At 28.4% G+C, this 14,629-nt stretch overlaps 2 protein-coding genes across 2 annotated transcripts; one reads left to right on the plus strand and one right to left on the minus strand.

The window, feature by feature from the left end:
* The first annotated feature begins 895 nt into the window (after positions 1–895).
* LOC122538258 (cytochrome c oxidase subunit 6A1, mitochondrial-like) lies at positions 896–1,772 on the plus strand. Its single transcript, XM_043672189.1, has 3 exons — positions 896–1,089; positions 1,344–1,495; positions 1,577–1,772. The coding sequence occupies exons 1-3, from the start codon at positions 987–989 to the stop codon at positions 1,667–1,669; spliced, it is 348 nt and encodes a 115-aa protein (XP_043528124.1). The 5' UTR covers positions 896–986; the 3' UTR covers positions 1,670–1,772.
* Positions 1,773–1,930: 158 nt separating this feature from the next.
* Positions 1,931–10,208, minus strand: LOC122538209 (protein PF14_0175-like). The gene is made up of 4 exons (XM_043672087.1): positions 8,597–10,208; positions 8,208–8,326; positions 5,116–7,127; positions 1,931–4,962 (listed from the first exon to the last, which is right to left on the minus strand). Exons 1-4 carry the CDS (start codon positions 8,708–8,710, stop codon positions 2,054–2,056), a joined length of 5,154 nt encoding a protein of 1,717 aa, XP_043528022.1. The 5' UTR covers positions 8,711–10,208; the 3' UTR covers positions 1,931–2,053.
* Between the last annotated feature and the right edge of the window lie 4,421 nt (positions 10,209–14,629).

Genomic DNA, 14,629 nt, shown 5'->3' on the forward strand with positions numbered 1-14,629 from the left:
TAGTATGTTAGGGTTCCTAAAGTGATAAAATTTTCATTTGCAAAAAAAAAGCAAATTAAAGAGATCAATTTGAGAATTTTGGCGATTATATTGTCCAAATTAGATCTTTATCTTTTCTTGGATGTTTTGTTTAACCTATGAAATGTACGTATAAAAGTTTATAAATTTAGTTCAATAGATTGAAACACTCGTTCGAATAGTCTTTAATTTCTTATAAACTATCTCCAAAATTTAAATTAAAATTATTTGTGAACATAGGAGTATACACAATAAATGTCATACATATTTTTAGACATGAATTAATTAGACGTGAACAATTCCCACAAGTTTTACTATTATATCGGATTGATGTGATAGACTTGCGTAGACAAATGCTACAATTTCTCTATATCGTATTAATTTCTGAATTTTATCGTGTACAATACAAAGTACACAGTCCAAATAGAAGTATAATTACATAGAACCCGTAATTATTATTCAGCGAAATATAATAATTTAATAAACCGATTTTTAATACATCTTATAATTAACTTATATAATTAACAACATAAATTATACAATATCCTTGTTAACTGACATTTACAAACTATTCGTATAAGCCCTAATTTCTTTTAATTTTGAATTTCGATGTAATATGTACAATATGTAATATATGTATGTATATTTATAATATATATTTATTTCAAGAATGTATAATAAAAAGTAATAAATCTGTTAATACGTACTGCTGATACTTCTTTTAATTTTCTCCAATTTTCGTCAATTATTATATAGACATATTACAGTCATCGTCCAGATTTCTCACCAAATGTTTTTTATTCCGGAAATTGAGTATTGTAGTTTGAAAAGATAATCTTAAAGACACGAGCGACATCTGTAAAAGGTTGACGTAATCGAGAATACAATGTATGTCTAGTTATATAAACATGGGTGAATAAAATCAATATCAGTATCAGTTCTATGGCCATAGCTGTATTGATAGAAAGATGTCGAAGTTGTTGAAAGTAAGACAATTTAAACATACTTTTACGCGAAATGTATCAGAATATGTAAAAACAGTGGACCAACAAGTACATCCTGCTGCAGAAGGTAAATTGTGGAACATTTTAATAGTTTTTAACGTAGAAAATTAACTAACGCAGAAACGAAGAATTCTGTATATTTCCAATTTTTATATATTTTCGAAATTTTTTGTTTCGTTTCAAAGCTTATTTTAGTGCAAATTTCGAACGATAATTTATCTATATCTTTCACATGAAATTAGCAGTCATATGAAAATGATTCTATTAAAGATTAGAAGTACATGTTACATAATTATATCTTGAGGTTTCATATGATTTTAGGTACTATTAAATCATTTAAGTATGTCACCTATTTTGTGTGTGTTCCGTTATGGATAATTTCAATGGTTAATAGTTATCTTAAAGAGCAAGAAGGACATCATGAAAAACCTCCAGAATTTGTTCACTATCCATATATGAAAGTAATGACTAAGGTAAGATTTAAAATAAGAAAAAGAAATCAATATATATATAACATAGTATAATATAATGTAATATAATTATTTTTTATACAGGGTTTTCCATGGGCAGATGGTAAACATTCACTTCTTCATAATCCTAAAAGAAATTATATACCTGATGTTGGCTATGAAGAGCCTGTTGAATAAAATCTATAAATACATATATATATATATACATATGTATGTAGTTTGCATTAATGTTTAATTTATATTGCTCGAGACGCAATAAAATAAATAAATAGAATATTTTAGTCAATGTTTTATATTTTCAACTATGTAGTAAAAATTCAGGTATTTGGTAAATTTATTTTTTTACATTTAAATACAATACATTTTTTTTCATACTTTTCTTGCTAAAGTAATAATAATATTATTTAACAAAAAATATAAATATAAATATTTGTATACTATAATATAAAAATATATTAATAATCAATGATAAATACTGTTTAACATAACAGAGTCATAATTGAAGTACTTTTAATTGGCGAAAATGAATAAAATAATAAAGCAAATAATAGTAAACTTTAGTTATGAACATACATTTCTTTTTGCAAGTAAACAATCTTTATAATGATCTTTCCAATGTAGTTCAAAACATAGTTTAGAACAATATTTAGCTTCTAAACAAATTGAACATGCTACAGTACTTGGTTTACCACAAAATAAGCATACTTTCATTTCTTCCTCTTCAATATTTCCTTCTGTAGTATTTGAAAGACCATTATTAGATCCATCCATTTTTAAAAATGCTTCCATTGATATGCTTCTAACATCTTCAATATGAGATATAATAGGTTTCTCTACTAAAGTATTCTGTAACTGTTCATCATTATTAAGGTATTTAATGTCATTCTTTGGAGATTTAGATGAAGATGGTCTTGATATATCACAACTAGTATTTTCTAAGGATGATAATGTACTGTTAATATGAAGTTTCTCTTGTTGATGTTCTTGACATTCTTTAGGTTCCTCATTCTTTGATTTAGTTTCTCCACCAACAGTATCAATAACAGTTACTTGATCATTTGCAGAAGAAATTTCTACAGTAATTAAATGTGGATTTAACTGCTGTAGAGTGTCTTTATTAGATAGTTTCATATCTGATACTAGCAATAACTTTTCATTAACTGTTTGTGGAATATTTTCAATTATTTTTTTCAATTCATTTTTGTGCAACAAATTCTGTTCTTTGATGTTTGAATTGTATATATCTTTAGAAATATTTTGTTCCTTTTCTGTTTCTATCTTGCGACATACATCAATGCTATCTGACGTTTGATAATTCTGTGCATTTAATTTAATCAGGGAATTATCTGTCTGTAACAAAATATCCTTAAGTAATGTATTGTTTTGTATCTTTTTCTTATCTAACATATTTAACTTTTGTTCCAAATATGAAAGCTTTTGTGAATTATTATTTGTCTTATGTTCTTTTTCATATTGGTTTTGCGTTTTAACATTTAAATTTTCTTGATCATTTGGGCAATTTTGTTTAATATTTACTGTTTTATTCTGTTCTTGATTAGTTTTAGATGCTTCAACTTGATACCAAGTTTTTTGATTTTCCTTTGCTATAATTTGTATCATTTTTGGAACATTAGTGTTAATGTTTGCCAGTATATTTGTTTCAGATTTATCTGAATATTGTTTCAGATTATCTGACAAAAGAACATTCTTTTGTATCGCACGTTTTAAAGCAGTCTGCAAATGAAATAATAGAAATTTTTCTGAATGAATTTGTTGCCATTGTTTTGATGTATACACTTGTTTTAAATGTGTGGTGCAACTAAAATAGAAGTTTAGTTGTTTAAGTAGTGTATGTTTTTGGATATCAGAAATATATTTCAATGCATTGAATCTCATTGTTGAGTTTAATGAAACTTGCAAATTTTCTTTCTTCTTTAATTGTTTGAATTTATGTAGGTAAATGTTCTGTGATTGTTCAGGCATATAATTTTGTGATAATCTTTCTTTTGCCCTTTGTTGTTGGGGTTGTGTATTTTTTAATACAGAATGTGGTACATTCATTGTCACTATAGTTTGTTGTATAGATTGTGGTATGTGACAGTTTGATAGTACAGGTTGTGGTATGTGACAGTTTGATAGTACAGGTTGTGGTATATGACAGCTTGATGGTACAGGTTGTGATATATTACAGTTTGGTACAGGTTGTAAAACTGGTTGTTGATATACTGTATTTTGAATTATAGGCTGAGTCATGGTAGGTATAGTTAGATTTTGCATAGTTACACATGTTACATCCCTATTTTGTATGGAATAATTTTGTACATTTACATTGTGAAATGTATTTGTTGGTACAAAACAAGTTGGTTGAATATATTGTTGGTTCACAGATGGTGTATTTCTGACTCGTGCAGAAATCTGTCCACTTTCTAGTTGATTAATTTCATTAAATGAATATTGCACAGGAAAGTTTTGTCTAACATGCATGTTTGTTATTGGTTTCTGCTTATCAATATGAACATTTGAAATTTTTTGTTGACAATAATTTCTATATGTTTGCATCTTGTAGTTATATTGCTCCATCTTGTCATTATTGTTGTTATTGTTATTATTAGTAAAAATAATAGGATTCACTGCTACATTGCTTTGAGAAACATTATTTTGTGAAGATGAAACTATTTTCTCATTAATATTTTGATGAGTTGGTTTTGTAGTAATGTTTGTACATAATTGATTTTTTTGAGTAGAAAGTAAATATTGTAACCTAGATTGCACAGAAGAAGCCCATATATTCTGTGCATTACAATGCTTGTCTTGATTTGGTACTATTTCAGTTGAAACAACTACAGTGCTGGTCGGTGTTATGGTTTGATATTCATTTACATTAATTTTATGTTTATTTAAAGAAAAAGCATAATAAGACTCGACTAATGATGTGTAACGAAATAATTCTTCTACAGATAATAATGGAGTTATTGACATTTCCTTGTTAAGTACAGCTACAACTCCTTCTATTAGATCAACATAATTTTCAGTATTCAATATTTTTCTTAAATTTTCGAATTCTATAAATAATAATGTATTATAATTTAAATTAGTAACTGAAGATAGCCGTATATTTTTAATCAAATTACTTATCTTCACACAACTAACATACACAGATTCTAAAAATTTTAAATCTGTATTACTTTTTTTCATATTCTCAGAAACTGTTGTAAATGCAGATGCAGTAATTAGAGATGTCGTATTAGATACTGTTTGAGATACTAAAGATTGAGGAACAGTAGATGGAACACTATTTACGGGTGTAGGACACCATCTGGATCCTAGTTCTGCACTAGATAAGACTCTTAATTTACCTCTAAATACTTCATTAAATTGAGTATCTTTCCTATCTGAAATATTCAATTTAGGTTTTTCCATTGCTAATTTACTTTCATTATTTAGCACATTATATGTGTTATTTGTAGAAATATTATCATTTTTATTTGTATTAAAAGATGATTGTATTTTGTTTAAATCTATATTGTTATTTTTTTCGATGCAGTTTAATAATTTTTCTGTGATAGTTTGATTACAATTTTCTTGTACGTTTAATAATTCTTTCAAATTTAAATTTTCATTACCATTTTTGTCTATAATTTTTTCAACAGTTTCTTGAATACTAAGGACATTTCCATTTGATGTGATCTGACAATTTTCTTCAAAATTCATATGAAGAAGTTCATTAAAATCTTTTATATTTAAATCACATGTTTCAAATTCTGAAAAATTTTCACTTATAGCATTATGGTTTAAGATACAAATTTCTGAAATATCAGAAGATACATTATTTATCTTTATTTTTGTTTTCATTTCTGCTATAGAGACTCTATCTTCTGATTGCTCTGTTACCTGAGATATATCTGCGACATTTATTACATTTTTACTTTGTTCAAGATTGTCCTTTTCAGAGATATTAATGAACATATCTTGAGATAATTCATTTTTTGAGACTTTATCTTTTGATTTTTCTGTTATTTGAAATGTGTCTGTAACATTTACTATATCTTTATCTTGTTCAAGATTGTCCTCAGAAATATTAATCAACATATCTTGAGATAATTCATTTTCTGAGACTTTATCTTCTGATTGTTCTGTTACTTGAAGTATATCTTTAACATTTACTATACCTTTACCTTGTTCAAGATTGTCCTTCTCAGAAATATTACTCAACATATCTTGAGATAATTTATTTTCTGAGATTTTATCTTCTGATTGTTCTGTTACTTGAAGTATATCTTTAACATTTACTATATCTTTACCTGGTTGAAGATTGTCCTTCTCAGAAATATTAATCAACATATCTTGAGATAATTCGTCTTTCCTTGTTTCAATACTGTATATTTTATTTTCATCTGTGCTATTTTGTAATTTATTATTTTCAATTTCTTTAGAATTTATTGCATTTTTAACTTGGTTAGTTTCAATGTTTGTATTAGTGATAACTTCATTTAATTCATGAATTATATGAATAGTTTCCTGAGATGTATTTTCATTAAATTTTTGCGTTATTGAGTCAGGTGTTATAGTTTCCTGAATATCGTCTAGAACTTTTGTATCAGTCATAGTTGTACTTTTTTCAGTAACATATACTCCAGAATCGCAAGAATTAACAGAATCCTTTTTTTTTCTTATTTTAAATCTTTTCCGTAAAATATTTTGTTCTTCTTCATCTTCGCTGACACTTAAACAATCACCGAAATATGTTCGAAACTTTTTTATTATCTTTTTCCTAATTATTTCTTTATTCTCGTTAGTGTGTGCATAAGTATTTTTCTTTCTAATAAAATCTGAAGTTATTGATTTGTACAATTTTTTTTCCTGCATCTTTTCTTTGATTTTTACTACTTTCCCAGTACTGAGGGTACAATTCGATATACTGTTTTCATATTTAAAGTATTTATTTTTATTTGGTATAGAATTCACGTTGATATCTACACTTTTCGTGTTATGCAATTTTTTATCAACATCCAATTTTCTGTACTTAGTATCTATCTTTTTATAAACATTTGATGTTATATAATCATTTATTTTGTTAGAACAAGAATATTGATTTAATTTTGTGTGATTTCTTTTATTTTCATTTATTTGTACTTTGTTTGGACGTACCTTGTCAAATATTAAATCAGAAATTTTTTGAGTATTAGAAGTTTTCTGTGTTCTTCTGTGTTTATCTTTATTTTCAATATGATTTTCATCTTTGTCATATGTTTTATTTAAAACTATGTTGTTATATTGTGATTTAACAATGCCATTCATCGGGACACTGGAAGATCTATTGGATAATTTTTCATGTATGTTCATTTTTGAAGGAACAATTTTATCTAACTGTTCCAAAGCTTCGTCAAAGGAATGCATTGTTGCTACTCGATCGTCTAATTTACAACGTTTGTTTCGATTGTTGCTTATCGATGCATCTTCTTTATATGCTACAATTCCATCAGTTTCTCTAATATATTCGTTCCCTCTTTTGCCGTATCTTTCTGTCGTGTTTATTTTATGTACATTTTCACTTCCCAATCGCAAATTTGAGGCGTTTGTTCTGGAATTATGAAGGATCTTCCTTTCCTCTTCATCTTCTAACAGACCCTTTAGTCTAAAATATCAGAAAAGAGATATTTAAAAATTCGTTTCTACTTAACAGCATGAGAAAATGTTTTCTAAAAATATGATAACATTGTGTATGTTCGTAAAATTAGAAAATATGATTGCCGTGCACATTTCTTTTACCGGAAGTAAGATCTTGATTTGTGATACGAAATATAAAAGTGGTGTAAGTCATGTACCACTATATTTCGAAATTTTAAACTTTGTACTATTTTATGTAAAAATTGTACGACTTCAATTGTATAAAAAATACAACTTCACAATGATTCACATAAAAAAGATGTAACGTTCTTTGACATTATTACAATTTTATAGAACTTTTATATTTTTATACCTCATTATTCAGAAATTAACTTTTTTTTACTTACACCACTTTTGCATTAAACGATTGATATTTTGAATGAAGAAAAAGTTTATTTTAATGTTTAATAAAAAATATCATTATACCGAGAGCAAATGATCAGTTCATCGATTAAATTTCGAAAAGTATTTGTCTTTTTTCATTTCAGCTAATATCATTAAACGTTTTGGTGAATCAGGTAAGACATTGTTTAATAAAAAAAAATGTGAGTGTTAATAATCGTGTTTGTATTTTGTCATGAAGTAAATAATTTAAAGAAAGAAAACAAAGATATAATTTGCATATTTACGATCAGCTAATATCACAAATATCGGATATATTCTTATAGTCTCCGGGCTGAAAAATCTTTTTCCTAAATTTGTATTTTAGGTCAATAGAAATAAAAATGATGATCATTTTTCACAGAAATGAACGGTTTTGAAAATTCAGTTAAGTGAACCGTAGTAATTGGGTTGCAGTGCAATGATAATATTTACATATTTATATTATAGAAAAATACTTCGAGCAAACATTAACAATAATTGCATTTTAATACAATGTTACGCGTGCGTTGTTTTTTGGGCCAATTAAAATCATATAAATAAATGGCGGCACTTGAGATTTTTCTCTTTTTTAATCATACGTATATAGAATATAATTTATTTCATAATACAGAACTGGATATCGGGAAACGTAGACTTCTCCTAAATTCAATGATTACAAACTTACCTATGTTTTCTGTAAGATATCTGCCGCATGAGGACCACACACGGTTTTGTCGCTAATTGTATCAAACCTCGATGAACTTGTCTTTGCGATAATCCCAGATTTTGCAAGTCCGCTTTCAGCTGAAACAATAGCCATCGTGTTTTGTGGTTATATCCCCGTAACATTATCAGCGCAATTCTATTTCCAAACATGTAAAAAATCGAAGAGAAATAAAAGACGAGCATTTCTGTTCAATGCGGATGTTTACGTTCGTTCGTTTGTTTAAGTCGAATGACATTGTAGGTAAACTCCTAGATATATGTACGTATGATATAATGAAATTTTCGAACAGCGTGTAAAATTTTTGTTTAGTATGCCGAAAGACGATCGATCATGAATATGATTCGCACCTTTTTCAGCACTTCGCAACGGTGAATTGGTCCGATGTAGCGAAGCCACTGTTTCAACACGAGGTTGTCGAAGTTCACCGCCTCAACGGATCCCGTTTGCGTACTTTCCAACATCGTCGCAGCGATACACGTTCTCTGTTGCTTCCTTGTATATTAAATGTTTCTAGCAGGATAGAAACGACAACAGATGAAATAGAATGTGTTTACATTGTTTCGGACGAAAAGTCAATGGAAAGTTAATTTAAAAGAAATATCGAACTGATTTTGTGGACACCATATTTGATTTTACGTGGTATAGCAATTTTTCTTTTGTTTTGTTTTGTTTGGAACATGTAGTCGTGGAAAGACTACATGTAACATTCGATAAACGACGGCAATTGATTTTATCTAAATGAAATTTTGATCGGCAACTGTATAATCGAAATGTAAATCACAGTTTACATTCGAATGTTCTGTAAGAATGAAAAACGCATCTTTTTAAACACATGTATTCTTGAACTTCGAAGCACATATCTGATCGTGAAGACATCACATAATTTGATAAACGATGTCATTAGGAGGTAAATGATTTGAGTCAGAGACGTGACCTTTTCATTAGGACATCATGCAATGATTTATATACTGCAATGCCATCAGCGAGATGTCTCGCTTCGTAACACTACAATTCCACTGACGATCTCACTTCACAATTTCGCTCTATCTCGCATCGTAGTAGTGTTTTGTCTCTCAACGGAGGGGACATTTTGCGTAGTACTGATGCCACAATATTTTTGCATATTTTCCATTGATCCTAATAAAGGATACACTAACGAAATTATAATAACGGTGTTATGAATGGAGATGTTGCACTCGTCGGTGGTATTGCACAACCGACATGTATGTAGTTGTAGCGAGATATTATTTCGTTCATGACAGGGTCAAATTAAATCAGGATCTTTTCTTTCTGCAAACAATAATCTCCCTTTAGTTCTTCGTTTCACTTGTAAATTTATCAGATTCACACTGATATGTCTTTTATTGCATTTTATTGCGCGCATAAAATTGTAAAATCATTCTTTTTTCTTTTTGTAAATTGTCAATAATTTTGATATTAAGAATCTATTGAACTGGTGATTTATGTTTCAGTTCTTCATGAAGCTAGAACATCAGCTATGTAACACTTTTTAAAGTAATCTCTCTTTGCTTTAAGTCCTTTGAGATATTAGCACACATATGCGCTTTTTATTTGTAGAAAAGGTATCGATAGAACTATTGTAAGGCAAAATTCGATGGCAACGTGACAACAATTCCTCACTTTTGCTATGAAATTTAACATACTCATTTGAAGGCATAACCTAGACTGAATCTTCTGAGCTCTCTTCCTCTATTTATACAGGGACACTGCGTCACTTACGATGAACTTAATCGAATGAGAATTTTATCAACTTTACACCAATAGCCTTCTTTCATGCTTTCCTGTATAAATATATCGTGAACTTTGGCCAAATCTCTATCACAGTAGATAACACGAATATAATGAAGTATTATATATTACGAGGAAAAGTAAGATAGTCAAACGTATAGTTCGAACAAAATTGGAACGTATAATATAGCAAGCTGGAACTTACAATTACTTGCAATTGAATTAATGGAGTTTTTCCATTAATTCAACAATTTTTTGGTAATAAAATTTAAAGCCAACGAATGAAAACTAAATACAGTTATAAAGCAAAGGATATTCTTTTATTATTTATCCTGGTTTTCGTTGATCATTGAAAAATGCAATGCGATTAGTATGCTAGAACACGTAAAATCAATGTCAATTCTGTTTATCATGCATATGACATGGACACTGTAATCTATGAAAACCAGAATGAATATATATGCCTGATTTTACTTGTTATGCGTAACAAAAACTTGATACACGGATTTTTTCAGCGAGTGACTTAATAAAAATTTTTCAATTAAAATATCCATTATAACTGTTAATCTTTATTAAAAAAATAAAAAAATAATTGACAATATGCAGAATCTTTTTATAACCTTATGGCAGTCCTCTAATTTGTTATATTGATTTAAGAAAGCTAAAACACGTGAACGATATTCTTTGAAAGTTCGACTACGTTGACAATTGCACGAAGGAAAAGATGTTCTGCATATGTGTCCCAACCTAAACTCAAATTGTAGAAAGTCCTAGTGACTAGGATCTAATTTATGACGCAGTATAGAGGAGAACTTAATTTATGGCACCTCAGGTACTTTCGTTTGTTTTCCTAACACTCAAGGTAATAAAAACCAGATGTTCGTTTCAAGGTTTTTCAGGACAATGTTTGATGGATCAAATTTATGAATGTACGTTTACGAAATTTTATAAAATCTTAGTTCATGAATTAATCTTTCAATACTTTTGTATCTAAAGTTATCCCAAAAACTGTTCTTTGTTTGGTCAAACCATAGTGGATTTTTGTTTTATCAACTGTAAGGTGGGACAGATGAAAGAATGATTTAAAAAATTTTCTTAGATTTGAATATCAGCACCGAACACCAACAACACAGAAAAATCTACCAAAAACACTTATCACAATAGCTTTGAATTTTATGTAGCACTAACCTGATTTGGGAATCAAGTTTATTCAGTAGTTACTCGCGAGACGAGAGCCGCACTAATAAGACTAGAGTTGCGGACTTTCTCCTTGAATTCTGCCCTTACAAAGAGAAATATCCAGACTCACAGTATAAGCACAGAGTCGATATCAACAAGAATTGGATTATCCAACGTTATCTCCTTGTCTATATCACGTGTTCAGTTACGAAAACTCAGAAGTTGAATTAATTAATTACGATTTTATTAGGCAGTTTTTTTTTTAATTGTAGAAAGTATATTCGACGATAATTCTTCGTAAACTCTGGCTCATTAAAAAATATTTAAGAGACGAAGATAAATTCTTTATTTGGACTAAAATATTGATCATTGACTCTTGTTGAATACTCAAATAGATAATTTTTAGTGTTACGAGGGTTCAAATGTACAATCCTCACTATCTTACGTGCAAATGAACGAATAAGTGTAAATATAGTATAGATCACATACAATTGAAATACGGTGACCTCTAAAGAATTAACTACTAGCGTCGGTGATCCACGGTACTTCAATTCGCTGATATACCTTCAGTTAAACCGTTTGTAACGAATAGTTTAACGTTTTTGTACTAAGAGAATCAGAATTTCTTATTTTCCATTTTATATATTTATGTTTACATTTGACCTTTTCACAGTTTAAGATTGTGACCCGTCCGCTGAAAAAAAGCCTACTAAAAAAAGGTGTTTCTAACTATTGTTTTTAAAGCGTTAGATGGTTTGATATATGATCGTCTGTTATTGCTTATTGTTTTGGAACTACAAACAAGGCCTGATGTTTCTTTTTTCACAGTGGGCAATACCGACGATGAGACATTTAAAATGATAATTTATAATTCAACATGAGTAATGGTTAAAAATTCGATAAAAAGACGATAATTCGTATAAAATTCGAGGGAAATTTAAATTCGCAGGCAGAGAGTGAAGAGTAAACGCGGAGTTTCGTGACATTTTGTCTTTGAAGCATGATCTCTCAAAAATAGAAAACTTCATGGTGGGATAAGTCATGAGTTTATCATCTGCATGGTATGAAAATTCGTAGTTTCTAAAAAACGGTATTCTTCAAACAGTATATAACGATCTTTTTTGTCCCTTAGATAAGAAATGTTTGAAGAGACGGTTTTAGCTTGAAGAGGTTTTAAGAGGCTTCATACAACAAAGGAAAATTAGTATTTTTCCACTCGTAACGATGCATTTTTCTGAAAAAAAATTCCTAGAGTCGGGTAAGATATTTCACGTGACAGAAATCTTTTCTGTCTTCGATTTTGCCAAAGCAGAAGAAATTTTTTAATCCCACATCGCAAGTGCGGGTATAGTTCTTTCAAACAGAAAGCATCAGTAAAGAAGTTTTCATCGTAATTGTAAAATTAATTTAATATACATGGGTTACATTAATCATAGTGTCTTGTTGCACATGTTACAAGTAAAAGAACTTGTACCTTCTCAACTATTAGATACGAAAGGAGATTTATACTTTTTCAAAACTATATAATGGCATTTAGGCATTCCCATTATGGTGCGTATTAATTACAAGAATGTCTTATCCGCACATGATTCTTAACGCTCTCAAGTTTCGTTGGTGCAAGATTATCCTATCATGCTTGATCAGTAGTAATATCATATACTACTATATACTACTCCTAAACGATAAGCAGTTCCGAAAAATTTGACGTAATGTTATTCACAAGCCTAAACAGAGGTAAACGTTGTGCGAATAGTCCTCAGTTAGAAACGCGTGCATAATAAAGTTCCATGAAAATAATTACAATAGTCATTTTTCTTGAACTATTATTACTATTATTATTATTATTATAAAATAGTTTGATATTTTTTTACAGAATAAAAAATATTGTTTAACGACAAATGTTAAATTTTAAAAATATTAATTAAATAAAAAACTTATAAAATATATTTCTATTCTAATGTAAGTAATCCTACATAAGCAGAAAATTTTTTAAACAACTTGCTAATGAAATTATTTTTTTATTAGATAAACCTAAAAGTGAATCTTAGTTTAAAAAAAAATTAAGATAAGTGATAATTTACTTGTTTAATCCAAATTACTACACACTAAAAATTATATTATTAATAAGAAGTGTGGCGGAACATAAACAAAAGTTTAGAAACTAGAAAAGGTATATATGTGTGTTCAAGAATAAATATTTCGTAAATATCAGCAGATCAATTAACGTTACATTTGATTTGAAGTTTTGAAACTCCAACAAAAACATACTAACAATTCAACTTGTAACGTATATTTTTATATGATACTCATGATAATGATATAATGAAATTGTATAATAATAACATTCGACTGTTTCAACTTTTTGATACTGTTTTCAGCCTTTTGACCAATAAATGAACAAATACATTAAACAAAAGAAGTAACAACTTCAGATACGCTGATTACTAATGTAATTTTTACGATTTTTCCATACAAGTAAGAATTACTCGCTTCATCCACATTTTAACAACAGCCATTGACTTTTATCTATCCTTAATGCAAGTCTTGACTTCTTCTGTTATTATCAAAAATCTCTTCGAAATTTCATATTCTTGCTTTATATTTCGTGTAAAAATTATACCTGACATAATATTCTTAAATCTCCTATTTTACACTTAATTAATTTGTTAATTAAAAAATAATACCTTACATAACACGCGTCTGGCTTTTTCTACAATTCAACTTTTACACACTTTAACACTTAGGAAAATTTTTCTCTGTATCCATGGAAACGAATATTTATATCAAGTACGTTAGGTTTTTTTTTTCTTCAGCGCAGTTAAGTCACAACTAAGAGTTGCTCTGTTTTATCTTGATGTTTAACTTATAATGTTTCATCCGATATATCACAGTCATTTGTTATGATATACTATTGTCAATTAACACATATCTACTTCCTTCGAGACCTTGACGGAAACTGACGCTTGGAAAGAGCCTGAGGTCCTTTTATCTTGGTGGGGATGCAGCCCAACCACTTGAACTTTAGCTTGATCACAATTCATGAAACGTTACAAACCAGTCATGTTTATTTAACAAGTTTTAAACTTAATTTAAAATATTATATAACATAATTTAAAAATGTATAATATATTTCTCACCCCCATGTTTAACAATAATGAAAGATAGTCTTAAGAGATGGATAGATAGTTTTGATAATTTGTTAAAATTTGTATGATATTCGAGTTCTTATATTTTTTATCAAAAAAGAAGATTATACTCTCTGTACTCACTGTACATTTTATTATAATATCTTCTTTATGGTTCTTATGGTAAAGTTTTTACATGATATTAGCAAATTTATATTCTGAAACGAAATCAAATCGTTGATATAAATAGAAGTTTGCGTAAAAATTTAAGAAATGTAATCATAAGAATAATATAGCGTATAATTAAGTAAAAAACTCAATAGCATC

Source organism: Frieseomelitta varia, unplaced genomic scaffold (assembly GCF_011392965.1).
Source record: "Frieseomelitta varia isolate USP_RPSP 00005682 unplaced genomic scaffold, Fvar_1.2 scaffold_976, whole genome shotgun sequence".
NCBI classification, from domain to species: Eukaryota; Metazoa; Arthropoda; class Insecta; order Hymenoptera; family Apidae; genus Frieseomelitta; species Frieseomelitta varia.

Coding starts and splice junctions, on each gene's coding strand:
- LOC122538209 (XM_043672087.1), bottom strand. CDS start 8,710: ATGTTGGAAAGTACGCAAACGGGATCCGTTGAGGCGGTGAACTTCGAC. Junction 8,327..8,596: donor GTTGCGAAGTGCTGAAAAAG/GTGCGAATCATA, acceptor CTATTGTTTCAG/CTGAAAGCGGACTTGCAAAA. Junction 7,128..8,207: donor ATATCTTACAGAAAACATAG/GTAAGTTTGTAA, acceptor CTGATATTTTAG/ACTAAAGGGTCTGTTAGAAG.
- LOC122538258 (XM_043672189.1), top strand. CDS start 987: ATGTCGAAGTTGTTGAAAGTAAGACAATTTAAACATACTTTTACGCGA. Junction 1,090..1,343: donor AGTACATCCTGCTGCAGAAG/GTAAATTGTGGA, acceptor ATATGATTTTAG/GTACTATTAAATCATTTAAG. Junction 1,496..1,576: donor ATATGAAAGTAATGACTAAG/GTAAGATTTAAA, acceptor TTTTTTATACAG/GGTTTTCCATGGGCAGATGG.